The 26,704-nt window shown below is 35.7% G+C and overlaps 2 protein-coding genes across 2 annotated transcripts; both read left to right on the plus strand.

The window, feature by feature from the left end:
* The first annotated feature begins 653 nt into the window (after window positions 1-653).
* LOC123538891 (neurogenic locus Notch protein-like) lies at window positions 654-16,474 on the plus strand. Its single transcript, XM_053530541.1, has 11 exons — window positions 654-742; window positions 1,173-1,334; window positions 2,723-2,799; window positions 5,575-5,646; window positions 6,162-6,432; window positions 9,027-9,155; window positions 11,711-11,827; window positions 13,246-13,362; window positions 14,450-14,566; window positions 14,818-14,934; window positions 16,365-16,474. The coding sequence occupies exons 1-11, from the start codon at window positions 721-723 to the stop codon at window positions 16,403-16,405; spliced, it is 1,242 nt and encodes a 413-aa protein (XP_053386516.1). The 5' UTR covers window positions 654-720; the 3' UTR covers window positions 16,406-16,474.
* Window positions 16,475-19,547: 3,073 nt separating this feature from the next.
* LOC123539034 (vitrin-like) lies at window positions 19,548-26,604 on the plus strand. Its single transcript, XM_053530430.1, has 7 exons — window positions 19,548-19,653; window positions 20,633-20,794; window positions 21,046-21,122; window positions 22,494-22,565; window positions 22,908-23,211; window positions 24,163-24,343; window positions 26,172-26,604. The coding sequence occupies exons 1-7, from the start codon at window positions 19,632-19,634 to the stop codon at window positions 26,551-26,553; spliced, it is 1,200 nt and encodes a 399-aa protein (XP_053386405.1). The 5' UTR covers window positions 19,548-19,631; the 3' UTR covers window positions 26,554-26,604.
* Window positions 26,605-26,704: the final 100 nt, after the last annotated feature.

Consider the following 26,704-nt stretch of genomic DNA (forward strand, 5'->3'; position numbering starts at 1 on the left):
AAATTAACAAGATAAAATGGCGGGGGCGCCAGGCGAAAACTCGCTATTTAGCGGGGGCGCGAAGCGAAAACACGATAGTTAGCGAAGTCGAGGGGCGAGATTTAGCTTAAACGTCGAGTTTTCGCACCGCGCCCTCGACATTCCAGTTCCTAAATCTCGCCCTCGACTTCGCTAACTATCGTGTTTTCGCTTCGCGCCCCCGCTAAATAGCGAGTTATCGCCTGGCGCCCCCACCATTTTATCTTGTTAATTTTCGTGTTTTCGCTCGGCGGGGCGAAAACTCGCTATTTAGCAGGGGCGCGAAGCGAAAACACGATAATTAGCGGAGTCGAGGGACTAGATTTAGGAACTGGAATGTCGGGGGAGCGGTGCGAAAACTCGGCGTTTAAGCAGCGCTAATTATCGTGATTCCGCCACGCGCCCCCGATATACCAGTTGCTAACTATCATCCCGCGACCCCGCTAATTATCGTGTTTTCGCTCCGCGCCCCCGCTAAATAGCAAGTTTTCGCCCCGCGCCCCCGCCATTTTAACTTGTAAATTCTCGTGTTTTCGCTCGGTGGGGTCGCGGGGCGAAAACGCGAAATGGCAGAAATCAGCCACCATAACTATTACATGTATAAAGTAAGGTCACTGTGTTAATAACTGAACATGCCATCTCTTATCAAATACAACCATCTTATCTCTCGCTTATTTTGTTGGTGTCCCCTAAACAGGCGGCATGGAGATAACTTGTTTGTTGTGTAAGTTATTGTCTTTTATTCACTGCATATATAAGCTGTATGAAGTAAGAATCCTATAGGTTAGAGGTATAGATTCAGCCAGTCCGGGCAAAAATGTCTACCATATAACATAAAGTGATTTTTTTTCTATAATTTTATGAATATTATTGTTCTTCTTTTTACAAAATATATCAGCAAAGATAACACTAGCTTAAACATTTAAATACTGGTAACATTTTGACAAAGAAGCCATTAGATCAATATGATTATCAAGCAGATATATCTAAACCGCTCTGCTCAATACCAAGCCAGTTAATACATGTTTGATTGCAATAAAAATAAAATAAAATACAATGTACACTGTTTGCGTTGTATTCGTTTGTAAAACTGAAATCGGGAAGATGAGGCGTTGTATTTCCAACTAGTATATAAGAGCGAATTTTCGTTTCAGGTTTATTGTTAGTAGTCTCGTTTTGGTCTGTCGATGGTACCGGAAGCGCATGCCGAGATTTAGACCACGACGCATGCGTGGCAATGGCCAAGCAGAATTCACAAATATGCTCTGACCAGATTCTGGCAAAGACGGCTTGTCCCGGGTACTGTAACATTTGCCGTAAGTAATTACAGAAATACTACAGATTTTTAAGCAAATTTGGAATTAGATAGTACTGTTCTACCTAAACCGTGTTCTATTTGAAGAGCGGACGGCCACATTACCAACTGATCAAGCTATCTGTCCTGTTCTATCTATATCACTATATTTTTATATTCTTAACACCGCACCTTGTAATCTCTATATCATTTTAGCAAATGTCACCAGACCTCCATATAATAATAATTGGCTATTATTGTTTCGGAGCATTACATAAATGTAAACGTCAAAAGAGTACATGACGTCATGCAAATTTCAATTTTCCCAAAATTTAGTTTAAGATATCTGTCTGATTTGTAATCACTCTGTCCCTATTTATTTTAACAAGAGCTGTTTGTAAAACATATATGCCCCAATGATGGGTTGCCCCATTTTCAGTCCCGTGATCATTATGACCTTGACCATTGACCAACTAATCCTTGGAACTGTAGGGGTCATCAACTTCATAAGCGCAAACATGTTATTAAGTTTGAAGATACTGTATCGAGTGGCTCTAAAACATTGAGCGGAAACGGGTTTCAAGGTCAAGTCCTCTGTGGACTATCAAAACTGCAGGTGGCCTCTGAAAGTTTTTGGTCAAGTCATTCTCAAGTTACCATGCAGCAATTGTTTTCAATTTTCAGGTCCCTCGGACCTTGACCTTTGACCTGTTGACCCCCAAAAATCATCGGGGTCATCTGCTTCATACGCTTAATAAGGTTAGAAGGTTCTGTGTCACGTGGTTCTCAAGTTACTGAGAGAAAACCGTTTTCAATGTTTAGGTCCCAATGATCTTGACCTTTGACCTATGATTTCAGAAACAATACAAGTCATTTACTTTATCAGTCGAATCATGTCTTCAGCTTTGAAGGTTCTTGGTTGTCTGGGTCTCAAGTTATTGAGCAGAGACCGTTTTAAAGGTTCAAGCCCCTGTGACCTTGCCTAAATACCTCAAGTCATTTAGCAGAAACCGTTTACAATGTTCAGGCACCTGTTACCTTAACCTTTGATCCACTGAACCGATAAACAATAGGTGCCATCTTATTTATAAGTCCATTCATGCCACCAAATTTGAAGGTTCTGGGTCGATTGGTTCTCAACCGTTCGGTAAACAGACAGACAGTCCAGTCGGCCGAATGGTGCAAAAGGTATACCCGCGCTTCTTTGAAGGTGCGGTTGGGGGCATACTAATCTTACTGTAGATAGATAATTTTCGCAAAACGTGAATATTTGGGTTTCCAGACACGATATTGACATATATTCACAAACATTTTGAGCTGCGACTGGTCTTGTTCGCAAATAATAGCTAAAGAAAAGAAATCCAGCGCGGACATAACCTGATAATACAATATTCTAATTTTTCTTTCCAGCTGTTACATGTTATAACTGCAACACCACAAGTTCCGACGTCAGTCAGTGTAACACAGCCACGTGTGCAAAAGGAGAAGTATGAAAAAATAATACTGCTTAACTAGTACTTATCTTGTAATGTGTGTGCGTGCGTTCGTGCATGCGTGCGTGCGTGCGTGCGTGCGTGTGTGTGTGTGTGTTTTGGGTTTAACGCTGTTTTTCAACAATATTTTAGTTTATTTTGGATTTCGTAGCAGTTAAAACCTGTTCTTTGCAATTTGCTGTCAACTTCCCCACATGAAACAGAGGTTGAGCACAAATGATTCAGACACAATGTATTTTTATCAAATCGTCACTGAAAACAAAAATACCCAAGGATAGAAGTCATGGCCCCGCAATCCGAAGATATGCGCCCCCGCCCCATATGGTAAAACACATTTTATCTTTTATACTGTTGTAGAATACATTATCAACAAGAAATATCTTTAAAAATGATGGTCGGCGAATTGTAATAAGGAAAGAAGTTTATGAATTTTTCATCTAACATTCATCTTTCATCTAACATTTTTCAAATTGCAGAACTAAACACCGCACTTTAACAATTTAAATGGTTCTCTTTTAATTTTTCGCCAAGGTTTCGTAGGGTTGCAATTTTGTTTCGTTTATCCTTAGACGAATAATTACAGCAGTAGTTTAATGAAGATTCATGAAGTGGTTCATGAGAAGAGGTCATTAAACGTGTTTATATTTTTAGCTAAATTGGTCCCTATCCCCATTTGTAACAAAATAGCAGGAGACCTTACGATATTGTTACACATCGAGTTTGATAAAAATCCATTACATTTTAGTGGTTAATGCGAAGAAAGGCATATCTACTTTTAGCTATAGTGGTCCCTAATAATGCCCAAGTTCCTATATAAATAAATTTGGAAGAGGACCTTATAATGATGCTCCAGATCAAGTATGACAAAGATCCACCAAGCTGTTCATGAGACGGTGTATAAAGGCATTTCTAGTTTTAACTCTAGCAGCCCCTAAAAGGGGTCAAATGTCCCAGCTGAGCAAAGTTGGCTGCGGGCCTAATAAAGATGCTACAAATCAAGTTTGATTAGAATACATGACAAAAAAATCAAAGGATTTTTTTATTTATTATTTTTATTTATTTCTAAAATAGGCCAACTGATCCCGCTTTAACAAATGCATATTCGCTATTCATGAATTTTTGGACAATGACGTCACACCTATAAAAAAGTGAAGGTCAAGCAAAACATACAATTGTAATTATTTCAATATTTCTGTTTCATAAGCAAAGTTTGACCGTAGTCATATCACAAAGCAAAGTTTGACCGTAGTCATATCACAGAGATAAACTGTATGCAGCGTACCTTCATTTCAGTGCAATGAGATTCAGTCATTATATAGCATATATATAATAAAACAGATTTCAACTGAGTTCAATATTTGCATACAATACTAAAGAAAAATATTCATATATAATAAATCAGTTAAATAATTTATAACAAATATATCAAAGCAAACAAGTACTCATTTAAATATGCAATCTGAATAAGTCACAAAAGCAAGAAACCTTTTCATATACAGACGACAATTGTAACAAGGAAAATCTTTTAAAAAGCACTTCTCTACATAAAAGACTCTTATCACACCCTTATTCATGTGATACGCAGACCGTATTCAGCTCTTTCTTTAATTTGATATATGTTGGTATTTGAACAGGTTTTTATCATATTTATTAAACTTACTTATCATTTTGAAATATATCAATATTCTTGCTAAATATACTGAGCAAAAGTTAGCTTTAAAACTGTGAACAGCGTCGTTTAGGATAAACGCTTTGTCTACATTTCACTCAGCGTAGCACAATCAACAGAGTGAAAGGAATTGACACTCTCGTCCAATCAGGCAGAGTGTTGCATAAATCTTCCATTTTGATAAATTATCTATAATGCGTTATCAAGTAGTTTGATTTGCAAACTGAAGTCACGTGGCATAGGTAACGAAAACGAATTTAGACGGCGTTCGCCGAAAAAATGAATAATTCCTGTTTTGGCGCCGTATTTCGGCAATGCCAAACAATGCCTAGCCGGTCCTACAACCCTTGAATGCTCCTTATAAATGTATATTTTGATTTAAAGATTCAGTGCAGTATGAAATGATTCTTATTTTGGACTACATAATTTAATAGGTAACTCGAGTCAAGAACTGCTATAATTTAAGGCAGCGGACTCTAACTGGCAATCGGCAAATTCCGTATTCTCCGTAATATCGACAGTTTCCGGTTTTATGGAAAGCCGTCTCCGCCGCTACTTTTACCATGGAGGTAATTTGGAGATTCTGTTACTTCCATGCTTTTACATCCGAAGAATACCGAATGGCGTAGCGTTAACGAACAAGACTGTCTATTCGCAAAGAGCTAGGCTAAGTTAGCCGGACACATCTGTATCTAAAACGTTCTCTCTGTCTGTTCTGGGGGCTTTGTCTCACTCTGTCCCTCTGGTCAGATCGCTCTGTGTCTGTACTAGTAGAGTATGAATTTCGCGCCCTGTGTGGCTGCGTTTGCTGTATGTAAAGACCCTTTGAACGAGTTTTCATAAAAAGGGCGCTATATAAATCTGGTATGATAATAATAATTGCAAGGCTTCGGTGGGAATGAAGCCGCTTATCTAAAGTGTATCAAGGAAAGCATTTATCTAACGTTAATAGATCTAGATCTATTTGCAACCTACAAACTGGTCAAATAAAGGATTCTCCTATTCAAATGTCTTACCAGAAAGTACGACAGTAGATAAATTAAAACATAACTGCAACTTGAAAAAAAAACTCAATTTTCATTTATCTGTACAAATTACAGATGTGTTTGCTAAAGACAGTGAGCAGGACCGAAAGTACAGATCTGTACAGCATGATGTGTGGACCTCAAACGGTAATATATATTGAAATAGCCATTTGATTTTGATGCATTATCTGATCAGTTAGAAGGATTATTACATGCTCATTTTGGGACTTTATTTAACTATGTTTGAAAGGGCCTTCGTGGCCTTATAGTTAAGGTCGCCGACTTCGAATCACTTGCCCCTCACTAATGTCTGAGTTCAAACCGCGGTTGTTGTTTCTACTCAGATGCGCTCTCAGACCTGGAAAAATGCCTGGAGGCAGTTGCTCAGTCAGTAAAGATTGTTTCTTTCATTTAATTAGAGGTGAGCTTGTTTTCCCAAAATCTAATGTTTTTTCGTGGTAGGCTGTCCACAACTTCTTGATACAATAACTAAAATGAACTTCTACTGTTTTCTTTTCTGACGTCTGCGATTATGAACAGTATAAGGTATGAAAAAGATATGTATTGCTAAATTAAATGACGCAATTCGTCACATTTGTGTTTCTATCCTCATCAAAATTTGTGGAAAAAGTTGTATTCTAGCAGTCACAATTAAATTTAAGATCTGTTCAATTGGCCGAAAAAGAAATCAACATTCGGATGTCCTCGGTTTAAAATCACGTGACACGTCGATAGATCTGCATTGCTGTGATTCTGACTTGTGTAATACTCCTTCTCAACGTCTTCCAACAACAACAACAACTACTACTACTACTTCCGCTCCTACCTCGAGGCAGACTGTCACACAACACGCAACACACCATCCGACACACCCAACACACCATCCGACACACACAACACATCATCCGACACACGTAACACACCATCCGACACGTAAGTTTGTCCTTTTGTAAAGTAAGAATAGTGACTTAATTTCTTTGAAAGAACAGAAGAACATGACGCCTGTGCATTGCATGTTGGATAATTAGAGCGAATAAGTGTTTTAGCTCTCATTTGATTCTCAAAAGTGATATGTGAGGTACCTGCTGGTCGCAAATGCACTATGTTGGATTACTCATGGTGCAGTTCAAATGTCGTATAGGATCAACAACAAAACTCTTATGCGGCCAACATAGTATCCAATAACAGATACTTACCTATGATTATATCATGTTTTGGTACAACCCTTTAAACACCGAGTGCCAAGCGAATAAGTTACCAGTACCATTTTCATGCCTTTGGTATGACACGTCGGGAAACAAATGAGCTATTTGGATGGTGATATTTCAACTTGTTCGTAACTTCCAAGGCATTCATTTATTGTAAAATCATAACCCACATGCAATGTTTATAAGCGAAGAGGTCTCTGCCTTCATATTGTCGTCTGATATTCATTCTTTGAGTTTAAACAACACCAACATGTGTTGTTTAATCAGCTAAATCTTTGAAGTAAGTTGACATTGCCGCTCATATTCTTAAAAATTTAAATTAGTGGATTAGCGTAAACATGAAAATGTTTCCCTTTGCACTCACTGGGGTCTGTATCGAAAGTATTTGTTAACAATACGAAAGTAAAGTGATTCTGGATTAAACTTAACAAAAAGATGTTCCTTTGATTGCATTCATACTTTCAAAAGTTAAATCAAGACTCCTAGAGATTTTTCCAAGGCTCAGGGCAAAGGCCGAGTATAGGTAAGGGACACTTTCAATTTCTTAACCCTTACCCTGCTAAATTTCTATTACGAATTTGTACATCTTCCAATTTGGACTGTGACATCAACTCTTAAAGGGAGTACATAAAAAAAGATACTGACTGAATGGCGACGAACAGTGCAGATAATGATCAGACTGCATAGAATAATCGCGTCCAGCATGATAAGGATAAAAGACTGTTGTCGTGACAGTAAATGAAATCTGTAAGAAGATCGTTTGGAAACGCAAGTCGCGACATTTTTGCCGATTTGATATGTGTCAGGCACTTGCCTCCTTCAAAACTGTTGCAGAGCTTTATGACACCTTAAACATATACAGTACTCCTGCCATTTTCAATTTCTAGGGTCGCAAACCACCTTTAAGTGTATGCTCTAGTCACGGTTCTTAATAAAAATTATTCATTAACTTAGAAACAGGGAAATTAACAAACTGTCATGCATAATTTACAGTATTATGTACTTTTGCACTTGCAGCCTATCTAATGTATTACTAGGCCTGTGCGTTTGCATTTTCTACAAAGATGAATAGTGCTGACCATTGCAGTGTATGCATAGATATATACATTATTAAACTATACTCAAAATATATACACATACTATAACGTATATATACGTAATTATAACGTAGAAGAAAGAAACAGACAAACATCTGGGCGTCGCCTTAGGACTGTCATTAGCAAAACCACCACTGTGGTATAAACCTGTTAGTGCACACTGCAAGGTGATAAGGTGTTGTCCTGTAAAGCAAACACTATATATAAAACCTGTCGCTTAACGTATTTCCGGCAGATCATGGAACTATGCTTTCTACATGGATGTTCATTTGGACAAGCAAATGTTACATGTGTGGTGTGCGTCAATGTGTAGCGAATTGAAACAATATTCAGCATGCATTGATAATTTGCTCAGTTTTATCACATTTTTTTCTGGTCATCAGCAAGGATATGTGTTTATTCTTTTCAAAGTCTTGAAAAAGACTGGTTTCAAAATTGTTAGCAGTAATATCAGTTTGATAAAATACACTAGAAAAATTAGCATTCACATTGATCAACATATCAGAGTATTTATTTGATTTAAACCCCTATTCTATAAGCATACATTTAAAATAATCTAAAATAGATGCTGGAAGGCCGGAAGACATATTTGAACATGTTCCATTATAAAATATTAAGACATAACTTAGAAACAAACAATATTTTAAAATAAGCAGTTAAATGTGTTAGTCCAAACCACAAACACTTGTTATCCAAACCGTTACATTCATGTTTTCACCACACTATACGTTTTGTGTCCTTTTGAATTTTAGGTGCTTTGTACATATCATAGTTTATGCATACTAATACCAGAGATTACCATAAAGTATATTTACATCCATTTAGTCCGAATAGTTTAATTTTATAGATAATTAAAATGAAATTTTGGAACATCTGTATGATCTGACGCGAACCGAACAATTTCTATAATTATGTTTATAAGATTTTTTTTGCTAAATATGATTCCGATCATCATGTCAGTCCGGCGATATTTGGATACTTATTTGGACATTACCGGGGTTACTGAACAGAGTCAGAGTTTAGTAACGAAACGTAGCAAGACATATTAATATTTTAAAGAACTTACATGATGTTCCACTTTTTTTTTGCTTTGAGCGGCCATATTAGACAAATCCAAACACACGATTACCGTTATAGTTACCATACAGTGCATACACTCTCACGAGAACGAACGACCCTTTATCTACCCTTTATCTAGTGCCTAGTCTATACTTTCTTTCAGATGCCACTACAGCAGCGACAGCTTGTAAACATCACTCGTGTTATAATCACGGTGTGTGCAAACCTGCAACCAGCAGTTTAGGGTTCGTCTGCCAGTGTCCACTAGGATTCTCTGGAGCTAGATGCGAAAGTAAATACATTTGTACGCAACTTGACCCTGATGGATGACCTTTGTATTATAACACATATTTAGGCACAACCTATTATTGAAAATGTGTGTAAGTAAAATACGAGCTGCACGAGAAAATGGAAATATAAACTTGTGTGAATATAAATTAGTATATTAGAAAGTTTTAACTGTTCAAATGTAAGTATACATACTTTGATACTGTACTGTGTATAAACTAATTCCGTATGAATATACACGGCTACCCTAAACACCCCTTATTTCTGAAATGAAATAATCGATATGAATAATCAGTTTAAGGTCAACCATCGCGGTCAAGTTGCGACTACCATAGCAACTGTGAACAGTTTTGCACACTGAGGAATGTCGGCAACCTCCGCGCATGAATAAAAGCACGCGGCCTTAAAAGATGGCACGTTTAAAGACGCTTGGTTACTGACAAAAGCTTTCTATAATCTACAGAAAGTTGAAACAATTTCCACAATAAAACAGCATACTGAAAGTCAGCACTTTATAAATGTTTTCTGTAAACGGTTCAACAAAATCTTTCTCAAGGTAGGCCTGTACCTTTGAATAACTTTGGTCATCAGTGCCATAATTAGTACACACTCGAATTATTAGATCACTCGGCGGAGCTTTTTGTAGGTCAAAAATAGACATGTCACGTGATATCTAAAATGTCAGTTTCTTTGGATTTTTGATGGACATTTCCTTTCCAATTGATGTTCATAAAGATATAAAAATCTAAATTCGTAAGATCTGGATGAAATCAAGGACTTAAATTACAATTGCAGTTTATTTACTTAAGGAAAATACCTAATATATCTCTATTTTTTATATTCTGGATTATTTTCGTATTCTTAATATAATTGAAAATGTACCGTGCGCACAAAATCATTCACCTTTAGTTAATAGAATGATGATAATAAATTTGAATTGCGAGAAATAATAGGCCATGGTCTAACAACAGATAAAAATGTGAGTGTGGACACAGTTACCCGCCCCTCCCTGTTAAATATGACGGCTGTGGTCACCATCCCACCACTTTTATATTGTTAAATGAAAACAATTCTAAGATGGTAATTATCAGTTTGAATACGGAATGAATTGATCCCTATCTTGTTATTACGGGATGCAAAATCAAAGTCCTGAGCGATTTTTTCCGTCTTTGTTAACCTTTGTTAAATTTATGACTGTTGGGACTTTATATGTGTGCATGTAGTATGGGTGGATACATCAGTTCAAATAAATCTCTAAACCCGTAGAAAATACTCAGTTTTTGAATTTTTAAACTATACTTCAACTTTTCTTTTTTTTCTTAAAAAAATAGTCGCTCAAAAGCTCTACAGAGCTTATGTTCATTGTTGCGCAAAGCGACTGTAAATAAAATTTACCTTTACCTTTTACCTTAACCTATTAATTAAGTTTTTGTTTTTTTAAGTTCAACATTTAATAATATTATCATGTAAGAAAATTAAGACAGGTTGTTAGATCTGTCAGGTTCATGTTAAGAAATGTCCATACAATTATAAGTTTTCTAAAATGACGGAACATATCAATTTCTCATTTTTCTTTCACCTAAATTTGCTGAGATGACATATCAATATTAATGAAAAATAGTTTATTATGAATCCCTTATCATCAAATATAATGCGAATTAGTTATCTTATTTTGAGCAAAGCAGTAGTAGATGTGCAAAGATTTGCCCATGTTTTCCTTCGTCCTGCAGGCGTAATATATCATAATACAGATCTTATTGATCAAACAGATTGAAATGTGATAAAACTTAAACGTAGTTTATGTACATGTTGTGCGGTCAAGTCTTTTTGCCCTACGTAGAGTTCGCATGCTCCCGTTGCTAAGGATCGCGCAAGGTGTAAATCCATCTATAATATAATGTTGCCGTCAAACAGTCAGCAATACTGTCGTTCTAAAGGTTAATTTTGACAATGGATTCGTTTTAATGTAAAATAATTCAAAGAAAAATATGTAATCAGTAGCAACGTAAGAACTCCAACTGATTTTTGACAAATGATACAAAATTTAGCACATGGACCTGTACATTTTGTTTGGCCGTATAACTGAAAATAGGTAAGTCTACAAGTATGAATTCTTTCATTGAAATCTATATTGTGATTTTTTTCTATGCAAAACAAGCAGACGACCTTACCTTTCAATTGGCTGGATTTCCTACATACAATGTTGCTTTGAAAAAAATCTCAATATTATTTTGCATTGTAGAACAATATATGAGCCGTACCATTACATAACCACTATATAGTGCGTTTGCGACCAGCATGGATCCAGACCAGCCTGCTCATCCGCGCAGTCTGGTCAGGATCCATGCTGTTCGTTTCAAACCTATTGCAATTAGATGAATCATCAGCGAACAGCATGGATCTTGACCAGACTGCACGGATGCGCAGGCTGGTCTGCATCCATGTTGGCTTCTATGATGGTTTTCTCATGGCGCGGCTTATATGTTTCAAACGTGCAGAACTGTTAATAACTGTTAATAACTGTTAATAAGATGATCCTGAATTACCTTTTTCTTTCAGATAATACGCACTGTAACAGTCAGACGTGTCAGAACGGTGGAACATGTCGCACAACATCGCATTATCCTTACTATTCCTGCATCTGCTCAAGCAAATACTATGGAAGACATTGTGAACGTAATTACCTCAAGTTTACCTATTAGTTCAAATGTACATCAATAGGAGATAGAGATAACAACAAAACTTGATGGATTTTAGAAATGTCGCCAAATAAAAGACATCGAATGAGCCATACCGTAAGAAAACCAACATAGTGCAATTGCAAGGTCGGCTCACACTCGGTGCTTGCGCGCCTCGTGGGATCCAAATTTATATTTACAATGTTTGTAAATATATTTGGAACAAGAGTGCCAGACTGTCACAATATACGCCCGTCACAGCAAATTTCTTTACACTAGCACCTGTATTTGCAAATGGAATTTTAGTTTTGTGGTTGATTATTAATTATTGTAATTAATTATTAAGAAAAAAAATGAAAGTCCACACAAAAATTCTTACAAGGTAGAGATAGGTCAAAATACACCTTAAAATTGGATGTAATATGCATGTAGTACTACAGAAAAGTGGTCTTGATTTTTCCCTACGACTAGTAATGAAAAAGTTACAGTATAAGCTATTTATAGTAACAACAAAGGAGTTTTCCTAAAGAAGGAACCTGCGCATGAAACTCCATCTCATGATGGTGTACACTTGTGCCAAGTCAAAATCCTTCCAAGCATGAAGAAGAAATGCTCCGGACAAAAACATTCTTGTATCTGACATTTGGCCTGTAAGTGTGACCTTGACCCTAGACCTAGGGACCTGGTTCTTGTGCATGACACTCCGTCTCGTGGTGGTGAACATTTTTTTTCCGCGCAGAACATTTTCTTATTAAAATCCCTCCTTGCATGAAGAAGAAATAGTGCGGACAAAGTTTTCAATCTTGTATTCTTTGACCTCTAAGTGTGACCTCGACTTTAGGTCTAGGGACCTTGTTCTTGCAACTGACACTCAATCTCAAGGTGATGAACAGTTGAGCCAAGTTTTATCAAAATCCCTCTATGCATGAAGAAGGTATGCTTCGGACAAAGTCTGGGCGTTCCCGCAATACGTCCCGTTTTTCAAACGGGTGTATAAAGATTAAATTAGATAAAAAAGATAAGCGCGGTCATGCCCGGTCTCCAACAAATATCGTCCGGACCTAATTTAGTCTGTCTCCACAATGCAGTATCTCCATACTCGTGCTGATAAAACCAATCACAATAGCAACGGATATTGTCAATGTACAGTAATGAATGCAATTTATAAAGTCAACTGTAAATGATGAATAAAAACAAAAGTCTAAGGTATTACAAAGCCCATTTTCTGAATGAAAACTGACAGAATAGGCTTGAATATACTATGTTTAAAGTATGCTTGTCAGAATTAAGCGTGTTTCAATAAGTCAAATCAATAAAAAAAATTATGTACCAGCATTATGTTCAAAGCTGTTACTGCTAGGGCATTTTATAAATAAGCTTAGGGTATTGATTAAAATGATATTTTCTATTTTTCAGTTAAATTACTTTGTGACCAAAATCCATGTCAAAATGGAGGAAGTTGCTATATGTCGAGCCATAGCACGCATTACTATTGTTCTTGTCGCAGCGGTTACCATGGGTCAATGTGTCAATGTAATTATGCTTGTTCCTTTAACAACCGATCGTCTTAGGACTAAAGGAAAAGGACCCGTTTTGGCCATCAGCAATTCCATGGGATTACATACCTACTTTCGAGATCCTTCGGACACAACCGTAAATTGTTTTTCATAACCGGAGAATTCCGAAACCGCACTAGGAGAATAAGGAAATGAACGGAAATTGCTGATTGCCGGGTCATTAACCTTAACGCTTAGCCATACATATAAAAGAAGATGAAACAAGACCAAATCATAGAAAAAAGGTTGTATTTTTTTTACTTGAAAATTGAACCGAGTATAAAACAAGTATGTTACACTATAGAACAATTGTCAAAATACTGATGTATACTAGTACACTGAATTTCCTCACTCTCGGACAGTTCAGTGCCAGGAAAAACTCACCATTTTCAAAGTTTGAACTTTGATATATTTTCTTTTCGGTACATTTGCAATAAGGTCCCAATGCAGAAATTCATCAAACTTTACTTTCTTTTTTTTACAAATGGCATTCACTTTAAATACGTTTTCAGAATATTTTAAGCATCCACCGTATTAGACAATACGACAAAACATGAAATGGTATGGTTGATTGTTAGTAAAGACTCATTTCATTTTTTTTTTTTGTTCAAATGTGCATTTACACGTAGTAGAGATCACAACAGAACTAAATTGAAATAAGAATGTCGCCCCATAATTCTCTTGATAAAACAGACGCCGCAGGCAACTCATGTTGCCCATGTCTTGTAATAAAAAATCTTGTTTTGATGATATTTCACCTGTTTTTTTTTTTGTGACGTAACATATTATTTAATTCGGTAAAATAGTCTCATTCTGTTTATGAAAAGCAAGTTTAAGATAATGAGTCTTTTGCTTGAAAAAAATACCTGAATGTCCCGTTTAAGTTGCATAAAGTCAACTGTAAATGATAAATTAGGATAAAAGTCTTAGGTAATACAAAGATCAATTATCAAAGCAAACACCCCTTCCTGAATTAAAAAGTACAGAATACTAGTAAGCTTATTATACTCGGTATTATGTTTAAAGTATGCTTGTCAGAATTTAACGTGTTCCAATAATTTCAGATCATTCAAAGTGTGATACTAACCCTTGCCTCCACAATGGCCTGTGTTTAGATACGAGTACGAGAGACGGTTACAGATGCCACTGTCGATCTGGTTTCTCAGGAGAAAGATGTCAAGGTAAGTTCTTGTAAACTCTAAATAAAACCTTTTTAATTAAAGCATGTTAAATACGTGTAATAATTTTTCAAAGAGATTATAAACGTACTAAATGTTCTGATATTCAGCAAGCATAAGTCTCAATGACTGATTACTGATAAAGAAACAGTAATGTTGAATAAAATGTACCAGCATTATTATCATAGTTGTCATCGATAGCGCATTAAAAAAGTTTAAAGTATTGACGAAGAAGTTACTTTCTTTTTTTTCAGTTAATTCATACTGTGACCACCACCCATGTAAAAACGGAGGAGTATGTAATGTATTGAGCCATACACCGTATTACAGATGTTCTTGCCGCACCGGTTACAATGGATCTTCGTGTCAACGTAATTAGTCACTAATTATGCTAATTCGTTTTACAGCAGACGTATGATAATGTACCCGTAATGGCATTCGGCAATTTCCGTGCGATCAAACATCATTTCGGAATCCTTCGGTCTCAACAGAAAAATGTTTTTCACAGCATCCGGAGAATGCCGAAATCGCATACGGAGATGACGTAAACGAACGGAAATTACCGATTGTCATTACGGAGCCACTAGCTTAACGTCATGTTTTTGTGAACCATGCGCACATTCAGAATCTGTTTTTAGCCTCTGCCGAAAGGAGATACGTAGACGTCTAGCAATCTTCTTGTTTTTTCAATCATAATTCCATTCAGATGTTTTCTTTAGTCAATACTTTTGCAGTTCTCCCACTACGAACGCATCTTTTAATACTGTTTTGTATTTTCCCATACAAAAAACATTTTTAGAGCTATTCACGTCATCATTATTCCCTTAACATGCTAAATCTATTTTGATATGGTACTGCACCGAATGAAACCAGAGCTTTACTGTAACCTTTCAATGGAAACATTGCATGCGGGAAGGTCGGATTCGATCACAGACCAAGCCATGCTGAGAACTTTAAAAAATCATGTCAGTAGCTTCCTCGCTCGATGCTCAGCAATAAGGCACTAGCTCCGGGACTAGTTATAATGTGTCTGGGAGAAGTACCATGGCAAAGGTCTTGGGCGTGATAATTCGTCGAGACAACAGTGTAAAGTTGGGTATTGTGTTTACTGCTACAAGTAGACACTGCAAAGTAAACACAACCACTGACACATTAAATTCTTGCCCGTTCTGTCTAAACAATATGCCATTTCATTATACTGCAGTTTGACCTCCTTACACATACCGATGCACAAAATGTTTACAATATGACCTATATATGAGTCGTGTCATGAGAAAACTAACATAGTGGCTTTGCGACCAGCATGGATCCAGACCAGCCTGCGCATCCGCGCAGTCTGGTCAGGATCCATGCTGTTCGCTAACGGTTTCTCTAATTGCAATAGGCTTTGAAAGCGAACAGCATAGATCCTGCCCAGACTGCGCGGATGCGCGGACTGGTCTGGATCCATGCTGGCCGCAAAGCCACTATGTTGGTTTTCTCATGGCGTGGCTCATATATCGATACAAGTTATTGCATCTCATATTGCACCACTCTTTTGAAAACAGCAATTTATTGTGTATGGAAGCAAAATTATAGTTGATTATATTTCTAATAGATGTATCTTCTTGTCTGATTGTCTTACAGGTACTAGGAATGCGTCAGAGAATCAGAGTTTAACATCAATGTTATTGTCGAAGTTTTATGATGTTATGAATAAAATCTATATATAATGCAAAAAAAAATGTCATAAAACTTCGTAGTCTGTGAACTATTTCAGTACACTGGAAAATCTTAATAGTATGTCTGTTTCACGTTTTAGATGCAAGTTCAACAACAGTGTCTCCAAAGAAACGATTTTAGAATATTTTCTTTTTTATTGATATTTAATTGAAAGACAGAAACAGAAAGAAATAAATGTCATTAACTGAATGCTGTTTTTGTTACTTTATTTTGTATTTTGTCTTGGTATTGTTTCAAGAATTAGTCTTCAGTAAGATAAACTGCTTCCGTTTTTTGATATATTTGGACGAAAACATAGTGTCCGAAAAGTGGCAGTTTCTCCATGACGAGGCCGATTGCAGATCTTACATGTCAATTTGTCGGTTTGGCCAAAATTGCATTATGATCCAAACCCTTATGCACGCACACATTCTTAAATCATACATGTACACATACCTGTATACGTATTTTCATTGGAGAGGTCATCAGACTTCTACACTGTGCTTACGGTGAAAACAAGACTTTGTTTCAAACCTATATGACGACAGTCTCTTTTTAGCATAAATAACAGTGTGGCAACGTTAAATGTCGCAACGCCGCTAAATGTCGCAACCACCGTTAAATGTCGCAACGTTGACGTTAAATGTCGCAACCACCGCTAAATGTCGCAAAATCGTCTGCCGCTAAATGTCGCACCTTTAACATTAAATGTCGCAAAAATTTGCCCACCGTTATATGTCGCAACACCAACGCTAAATGTCGCACTTCCTGTTTGACACTATGACTATCAATTCCTTGTGTATATTTACTTTTTTGAGGGAAAAAAATTTACAGGTTTATGTAATACAAATAATTATCTTAATGATAAGTACTGTTACGTATAGCAACAAGAGGGCCTTGTTACCCCTAGATCGCTCCACTGAGTTCCACACCTTGCATGAACAGTCACGCAAGAAAAATATTTGTGAAATTATTTTGTAATAGGGCCAGTGTTTTAGGACAGAAATATTCTGAGGTTTCTTCTAACTAAATACGATTTGGTAATAGTGTTGTATGTTTGTGGGGGTTGGGTATGGGTGGGGAACGGGGTGAATAACGACACAGAAATCTAAGAGACAACAATTTAGTTCCACTCAGAAATCGGTATACATTTTATGTACCCAGGTCGATTTAAATTCAGTGTAAAAAGTTTTCCTTTATAAATCTGATTTCTTTTCGATTATAGACCGTGTTTTTCCAATCATTAGTTATTTATTATAATTGACGACAGAAGTAATAAAAAATGGCAATTTGATTTTTTTTTTTTTTTTTTTTGGCTGCTGAGTAAATTAAAAGATGAATCTCATTCAGATTTAAGGTATTTATTTAAAGCGGTTCTAAGTTTCTTGGTATAATTTTGTCTTATGTAAGAATTAAAAAACAAAAAATTATTTTACAGTTTTACAAATCATACATTCAGGCCAATTTTGCATACATTCATTTACACACTGAAATTCAATAGAAAATATCCATCTGATATTTTTAGGTTACAGCTTTAGCTAAAATAAAGGAATGACATAATTAAAATCGGTGCCTTTTAGAAAGTAGTACTGTACTTGTTATAAGTTAAGTCTTTTTCGGCGACGCCGTCTAAATTCGTTTTCGTTACCTATGCCACGTGACTTCAGTTTGCAAATCAAACTACTTGATAACGCATTATAGATAATTTATCAAAATGGAAGATTTATGCAACACTCTTCCTGATTGGACGAGAGTGTCAATTTCTTTCACTCTGTTGATTGTGCTACGCTGAGTGAAATGTAGACAAAGCGTTTATCCTAAACGACGCTGTTCACAGTTTTAAAGTTAACTTTGGCTCAGTATATTTAGCAAGAATATTGATATATCTCAAAATGATAAGTAAGTTTAATAAATATGATAAAAACCTGTTCAACTACCAACATATACCAAATTAAAGAAAGAGCTGAATACGGTCTGCGTATCACATGAATAAGAGTGTGATAAGAGTCTTTTATGTAGAGAAGTGCTTTTTAAAAGATTTTCCTTGTTACAGTTGTCGTCTGTATATGAAAAGATTACTGCTTTTGTGACTTATTCAGATTGCATATTAAAATGAGTACTTGTTTGCTTTGATATATTTGTTATAAATTATTGAACTCATTTATTATGTACGAATATTTTTATTTAGTATGGTATGCAAATATTGAACTCAGTTGAAATCTGTTTCATTATATATATGCTATATAATGACTGAATCTCATTACACTGAAATGAAGGTACGCTGCATACAGTTTATCTATGTGATATGACTACGGTCAAACTTTGTTTATGAAACAGAAATATTGAAATAATTACAATTGTATGTTTTGCTTGACCTTCACTTTTTTATAGGTGTGACGTCATTGTCCAAAGATTCATGAATAGCGAATATGCACTTGTTAAAGCGGGATCAGTTGGCCTATTTTAGAAATAAATAATAAATAAAAAAAATCCTTTAATTTATTTTTTCTCATGTATTCTAATCAAACTTGATTTGTAGCATCTTTATTAGGCCCGCAACCAACTTTGTTCAGCTGGGACATTTGGCCCCTTTTAGGGGCTGCTAGAGCTAAAACTAGAAATGCCTTTATACAGCGTCTCATGAACAGCTTGGTGGATCTTTGTCATACTTGGTCTGGAGCATCATTATAAGATCCTCTTCCAAATTTTATATAGGAACTTGGACCCTATTAGGGACCACTATAGCTAAACGTAGATATGCCTTTCTTCGCATTAACCACTAAAATGTAACGGATTTTTATCAAACTCGATGTGTAACAATATCGTAAGGTCTCCTGCTATTTTGTTACAAATGGGGATAGGGACCAATTTAGCTAAAAATATAAACACGTTTAATGACCTCTTCTCATGAACCGCTTCATGAATCTTCATCAAACTACTGCTGTAATTATTTGTCTAAGGATAAACGAAACAAAATTGCAACCCTACGAAACCTTTGCGAAAAATTAAAAGAGAACCATTTAAATTGTTAAAGTGCGGTGTTTAGTTTTGCAATTTGAAAAATGTTAGATGAAAGATGAATGTTAGATGAAAAAAATCATAAATTTCTTTCCTTATCACAATTCGCCGACCATCATTTTTAAAGATATTTCTTGTTACGAATATGTTGTAGTCAGCTAGAACTCTATATACAGACTACATCACCAAGACCAAGCTTTAGCAGCGTTTACATTATACAATCACAATGACTTAAGATCACATTGTTAAACATTTGACATGTCATCTCTTATCAAATAATACAGGTCAAATTTGTGTATGCCTTAAAACTATGTTCTTCTGAACGGTGTAATATTCAACGACCTTAGCAATGGAGGGAATTTGGGTGATAGGTTAGTAGTTATATCTATTTATATTTATCATTTACACGACCTTATCAATGACCTTATCACTCACGCTTACATTAACTATGATTAAAATGGAAAGTTCATTCCATAGGTCGAAAACGTTCGTGCTATGTATAAAATTGTCATCAACAAAAATATAAAAAGGACATAAGAGACAAAGTGAAATGGCTACTTCCTTTTTCCTGGCGAATTATATGACAACTATTCCTCTTGCTGTAAAACAATTGCATTCTCTTTAAGGTATCCGATTCTCAAATAAGTAAATTCTATATAACAGTGCTATTAAAATATATCAAATATTGATGCCTGGTAAACTCATAATTTTGTTATCATTTAAAAGTATATTGTCTACCCAAAAATATAGAAAATATAAACTATATGGCAAAAATATGTTACAGATTTTTTTGATTTTGATAGTTTTCAGCGATACTTCAACACCGGTTAATACAGTGAAAGATGTATCATTTCGTAGTCAAAAACATTACTGTAATGATTCTTGCACATTATCTATGGTCACCTCACCTTATTTAGTAAATCTTGTTCAGCACAACTCTTTCAAATGCTACAGAAAAAAAAACACAACAAAAACATGAGGCCACAGGCACCGAAATATTATCTATTTATGGATCGCACACATTAATGTACTTCACTTCCTGAAAAAATTGATAACAAACATGTCGGTTTTGACCTCCTAGATAAAGTTAAAGATGGTACATGTATACATTATTTATTGAGTAATCAAGACATTCACGTGTTTTATTTTCTGATTAACCGCGGTTCAGAGGTAAGGTGTCTGTGAGTCCAACCATAGTGGCGTTAGCTTATAGTTTATTTTCATTCTAAAAATATGAAAGAATCATTCTTAACAGGTCATAAGCAAGGTCATGATGTAATATGCATATTACCGTAGTTCACATTTTGGGAGGAGCAATATTTATTCTATAAATACAAATGTTCATTTCAGGTTTGTTGTTAGTAGCCTCGTTCTGGTCTGTCAATGGTACTGGAAGCTCGTGCCAAGATATAGACCATGACGCATGCATAGCAATGGGCAATCAGAACCCCAAACTATGCTCTGACCAAATACTCGCAAAAACGGCTTGTCCAAAATTCTGCAAAAAATGCCGTAAGTTGCTTTCAAAAATCAGCAACTTAATTTTAAGTAAATTTTGTATCTGATGTATTATGTTTCTTTTTAAGGTTTTTTTTAGTTTTTAAGTTAGCAAATTTTGATATTATGATATCATTGCAGGTACGTAGGGGCTTATGATATCTAGCTGCTTTATGCTACACGTTTAGTTTAAGAAATCTGTTTTATATCTCTTATCACTGTATTCCAGTTTATAAAAATAACTTTATAATAATTGCCAATTACAGCTGTCACATGCTACAGTTGCAATACGACAACGTCCGACGTCAGTAACTGTAACACCGAAACTTGTGCACAAGGAGAGGTATAAACAATCATTGCATTTATAATCAGTTTTTATTTAATTACCTAGGGCTGTGACCATATGTTGTTGAGATCAAACTAAGTCAAATCAAGATGAAAAAAGAAAAGAAAAAGATATCAATAGTCGATTATTTCAATGTGTAAAAGTACAAATATATACCTAGTATTTAAATTTAGAATTGGCAATCTGTAATACAGAGAAATAGATGATCACATTTCTGAATTCACTTACTATATATTGTGCGCCTATATTTATTCATTTTTTATTCATAATTATGTATAGTCATTTCCATTGGTTTTAACACAGTCTGAAGCCGTAATAGCGCCAGATGTAATCACTTTTCCCAGATCGATGAATAACCTATAAAACATTTGTTGAATATTATATAAAGAATCTCGAGCTGTTGACTGGACGTTAATAAATCATTAAAGTAATTCCCTTATTGTTGATTGGAACGTTTTGTTCTGCTAATTGGACATTTGAACCACTGGCACCAAACCAGAAAAAAACATGTCACTGTACTTGTTATATCCAGTCCATAGGTGTATTATAAGAACCATGGTCACAAACGGGTAAAGATACTTACCTATTTCACCGCAGTTCGGTAACACAAGTAGCTATTTATTTTCCATCTTGCACCAGTCACACTGTCTCAGTATTTCCTATCACATAGACACTCATATTCGTGACTGGTGTGGAAAAATAAATCGATCGTTTCAACTACACGTGTACGCTAAAATCTGTATCATGCAAGGCGAATTGTTTAGATTGAATAAACAATACAAATGTGTTCAACTTTATTATTTCACATTCAGAATAATTTGTAAGACGACTTCTATTCATCGTTCCGGGCTTTCGTGTGTAGCTGTGTATAACGCCCATTCTGGTATAATATTATTTGTCGTGTGTACGCGGACGTGTTGTCTAGACCGAAAGTACTACTTGGCAATTTATCCAAGGTTAACAAATAAGAATACGCAGACTGTTTCTGTGATAAGACATATTGAGACAATGTCACTGGTGCATGACAGAAGATAATTTAACACTGTTCAATATGCATACTATCAATTTACCGAATTACGCGTTTAAAGTAGCTGAGAAACGCACGATTGAAAAGGGTAGGTAGATTTTGTATAACATGTACATTAGTATTTGACTAGTCTGGTGCCAATTTTTGTTTATACCACTTTTTTTCAATCGCTAGTGATTAGGGAAAATACTAGGATAGATTTTAAATAAAAACAGGAGCTCTTACATCATGGGATTGATGAAATCCGAAATATTAAAATAATAAAGTAAGGCACACAATTAGATTTATTAATGATGACATGTTGCAACATTTGGGTAATCATTTAAATGCAACAATTACAGATGTGCGTGTTAAAGACAGCGAGCACGGCCGGAAATGCAGATCTGTATAGTATGATGTGTGGTCCTCAAATGGTAAGAAAAACTGAAATAAGCCGTATATAGCAGAGGTTTTATTGTGGTTATGGAAACATAATTCTCGACAAAACACGATAATAGATGATTATTACTTTATAAAAAACTTATGTAATAACAGAATAATTATTTGACGCGTTTCGACCATGCGATCATTTAAATAGCACGAATATGAATCCATAGCTTTGAACTATTTCAAAGACTAATTATACCATATTGTAGTCTTATACATTTTCAAAATACAAATATCTGCCTGCGGAAGCCAAGTTTAAACAGTAACACACTGGAAACAAATTATGAATAGCTTCCAATGTGAAGATTCCAAAACATTCACAATTTCAGATCTGCTCGCTTGGCCGGAAAAGAAATCAACAATATTCGGATGTCCTCGGTTTGCAATCACGTGACATGTCGTTAAATCTCAAGTGCTGTGGTTCTGACTTGTGTAATAATCCCCAACCTGTACCAACAACAACAGTAGCAACGACGAAAACCACGACAACAACACAAAAACCAACAACAACAATTGCAACGACGAAAACCACGACAACAATATCACAACCAACAACAGCAAGTTCCGCTTCCACACCCATGCTGACTGTAAGTCAGACCCCAGTCACGCATCATGCAACACAGCAACAGACATGTGAGTTAACTAATATGAACTGATTCCTTTTTTCGATCACGAACAGACTCAATCAAACCGAGTCTGCTATTATTTTTCTTGGTTGTGGTATACACTTCCATAAGAGCTTCGTATAGATTTTGTGTACTGCATATTAACATTTTGCTGGACATTTGTTAAAGGAAATCGTGACATGGCAATCTGTCTCTTTAAATTTGCAACCCACGGGGTTGGCTTTGACCCACCATGAATGAACGTCGCATTCACTCATAGTTGAGAACATTTACGTCCGGAAATAAGAGAGGGCAAAACATTCCACATATCTGATCTTCGGCTACATCGATTAGCAAAATTTCCTGCTGAGTTATGAATAATGCCGTGCATGTTTTAAAGGTTAAAATTTATTTTGGAATTTCCTTGTAGTATTGCATAATATTTATAGATTTGGTATTTACTAAAATCATGGAGAAAAGAATAGTTTACTGTTCTGCTCTGGTGTCCGACCCTATTGAGATTATCCGCACGATCTTCTCTCCATCGTCGTAAATATTTACCACGTGACTGTTCCGTCTGCACCATGTTTATTTAGAAGCGATCCAATCATTCCGGAAAACTTCTTCCGAGTTTTAGTCTTCAAAACAATGTAACGGCTACACTCCTAAGGTTCTCAATTTGCATGTCTACCATGAAATGTCTTAATGCTTATCTCTCTATATTTCTACAATTATTGGTTTACTTGCCTTAAGGCTCACTTGTGTACATTTCTACTTTTCTTGACTTTGTTTGTTTACCCCTACGCCTTGTCTAAATTTGTACGATTCTAGCCATGCCTGTATAAATACAGATTACCAGCACCAAAAACGTCAAGCTGAATGTTTAATGTATATACATTTGTATTTGTACAATGTTATACAATAATAAATCCGAGCAAAACTATGATAATATTATACAAGTACTCTTTGTCTGTTTTAGCCGGATGCAAAAGGGACATCATCATTATATTAGATGATAGCAATCCAATGAGAGTTTTCTTTGGTGCTATAAAAGCTGTCCTGACAGACGTTATATCACATCTAGATATTGGCCCTGATGAAACACGGGTGGCATTAGGTACATTTAGTCGATATGGAACAAAGCAATGGAATTTAGACAGGTAACAATATTTTCAACCAGGTACGCTTAAAAACGGACCAAATTTGAGTTTCGACATGTAATACTTGAACATTTGACAGGTGCGCTTAAAAGTGTTCAACCCCTTAAACTTCTAGACAGGCAAGTCTGAAACGGTTCAACTTGGAGATATGAGACAGGTATTTAAGAGCGTTCACATTAAGCAGCTTTACAGTAATGCTACTAGTGTTCAACTTTGAAATTAAATAGGTAAGCATGAAATCGTTCAATTATACTGCCAACAGGTAAGGTTACAAATGTTCATTTTGAGTTAAGTCAGGTAAATATTAAAGCATTTATATCAGAATTGGAACAGAGTAACTTAAATACGTTCGTTACTTGATAAAAGACAGATGGTTCCAAAAACTTTCAACAGAATATTTGGTCAGACAGGCTCCAAATGGTTCAAGTTAGAATTAATTTTGGTGAGTCATTCAGACAGGTAAACTCAAAGAGTTCGACTTGGATTTGGAGAAGATAAGTCCATGGCGTTCAATTTGGACAGGTAAGTCTACGCGCGTGCAACCTGGAATTTAGACAGGACAGGTAAACACAGAAGCGTTCAACTAAGAAAATAAAAATGTATAAACGTTAAAGCATTCAGCTTGACGTTTTTGTTGTTGGTAACATGTATTTACACAGATATGGCTAAAATTGTACAAATGTTGACAGGCAAGTCTAAAGGCGTAGGGGTAAACAAACTGAGTCAAGAAAAGTGGGAATGTAAACAAATGAGCCTTAAGGCTTTTAAGGATAAACCAAAAATTGTAGAAATATAGAGAGATAAGCAATAAGGCTTTTGAGGATAGACACGCAAATTGAGAACTGTTGGAGTGTAGACAGATGAGCTCAAATGCAATTGAGATAAGACAAATAAGCTAAAGGCGTAAGAATGTAGATATGTTAGCCTAAAGGTGTTGGAGGGTTTACAAATAAGTTAAGAGACGTATGAATATAGAAAGACAAGATGGTAAACAAATATGCCTTTTAGCGTGGAAAAGTCAGATATGCCTTAAGGCTTTGGCGGGTAGGCAAGGAAGTTAAGAACCGTACGAATGTAGATAAGCAAGCTTAAAGATCTTGGGGTTGGTGAGAAAAGTAAGTCAAAAGAATAGAAATGTAGACAGGCAACTCTTAATGCGTTGGAATGTATGCAGGAAGTTAAGAAGCGTAGGAATTTAGGCAGATGAGCATGATGACATTAGAGGGTATGCAAGTATTATAAGAAGCATAGCAATGTAGACAGACGGGTGTTTGAAGGTACATGTATTTGAGTGAGCCAAAAAAGGCGTGAAAATGTACACAGATGGGCCAAAAAAAGCATTGGAAGACACACAGGTAAATAAAAAAGGTATGAAAGTAGACAGACGTACACGATATTGGAGGGATAACAAGTAAGCCAAGAAACGTAGGATGTAGACAGATGAACATATAAGCGTTGGGTATTGACAAGTTAGCTAAAATCATAGAAATCTAAACGGATGAACCTAAAGGAATATGAGTGACAAGTAAGTAAGCCAAGAGGCGCAAGGATATAGGGGGATGGGTAATGACAAAATGTGAAGAATAAGTGAACTGTGCATTTTCGATTTATCTCACCCATTAAAATTGATTTTTCAGTAGTTTTGCTTTTAGAGAGAAATTGCTGGACGGCAATTGTGGAACGTCGACATCATAATTTTATGTACCCGAATATGACAGTCATTAAGACTCCGTTAAACATGACTTTAAAATCAGATTTTCAGTACATTTTACTCAGTTGCACTTTAACAAAATAACAAGAAAATTTAAAATATACAATCAATTTTCAGTCATATGGACAAACCAAGTCTTCTGTCAGCTATAGATCACATTTCAAGTCATAACTGGGCTTATAATGCAAACAATTTAGTTGCCATTGAGCTTGCTCTATCCAGCTTTAGTCAAGGCAACAGACCAGCAGTACCTGATGACGTCATATTTATCACGGAAGGCCATACATACCATTTCTTCAGTCACAACAAAGAAAACATAGCAGTTCACTCACTTCATCAGAAAAGCAACAACGTTATTACTATTGCAGTTGGAGTGGCCAACCAAAACGAAATGCACCAAATTGCGACAGACAACAGCCGTTATCTCTATATTCAGGACTACGCTCACTACAATCACCAAACTGTTGTGTCTAAAATCTTAAGTTTGGTTTGTAAATGAAATGAGATGTGAATTATCTGATATATTTAAAAGCCAGATAATTACCTAACAGTCGGATTGTTTGTTTTATTAACAATATAATTTATGGGAGTGAAATAATATCATGTCATATTTGTTGTTCTAGATGGTTTAATCGTCACACCGACATACA

The sequence above is a fragment of the Mercenaria mercenaria genome, chromosome 18, assembly GCF_021730395.1.
Source record: "Mercenaria mercenaria strain notata chromosome 18, MADL_Memer_1, whole genome shotgun sequence".
NCBI classification, from domain to species: domain Eukaryota; kingdom Metazoa; phylum Mollusca; class Bivalvia; order Venerida; family Veneridae; genus Mercenaria; species Mercenaria mercenaria.

Bases quoted from the DNA above. Each gene is read 5' to 3' on its own strand.
- LOC123539034 (XM_053530430.1), top strand. From the start codon at position 19,632: ATGGAGGGAATTTGGGTGATAG. The intron at 23,212-24,162 runs GTGAGTTAACTA...TGTCTGTTTTAG, and splicing joins TGCAACACAGCAACAGACAT to CCGGATGCAAAAGGGACATC. The intron at 24,344-26,171 runs GTAACAATATTT...ATCAATTTTCAG, and splicing joins AAGCAATGGAATTTAGACAG to TCATATGGACAAACCAAGTC.
- LOC123538891 (XM_053530541.1), top strand. From the start codon at position 721: ATGGAGATAACTTGTTTGTTGT. The intron at 6,433-9,026 runs GTAAGTTTGTCC...ACTTTCTTTCAG, and splicing joins CGTAACACACCATCCGACAC to ATGCCACTACAGCAGCGACA. The intron at 14,567-14,817 runs GTAAGTTCTTGT...CTTTTTTTTCAG, and splicing joins CTCAGGAGAAAGATGTCAAG to TTAATTCATACTGTGACCAC.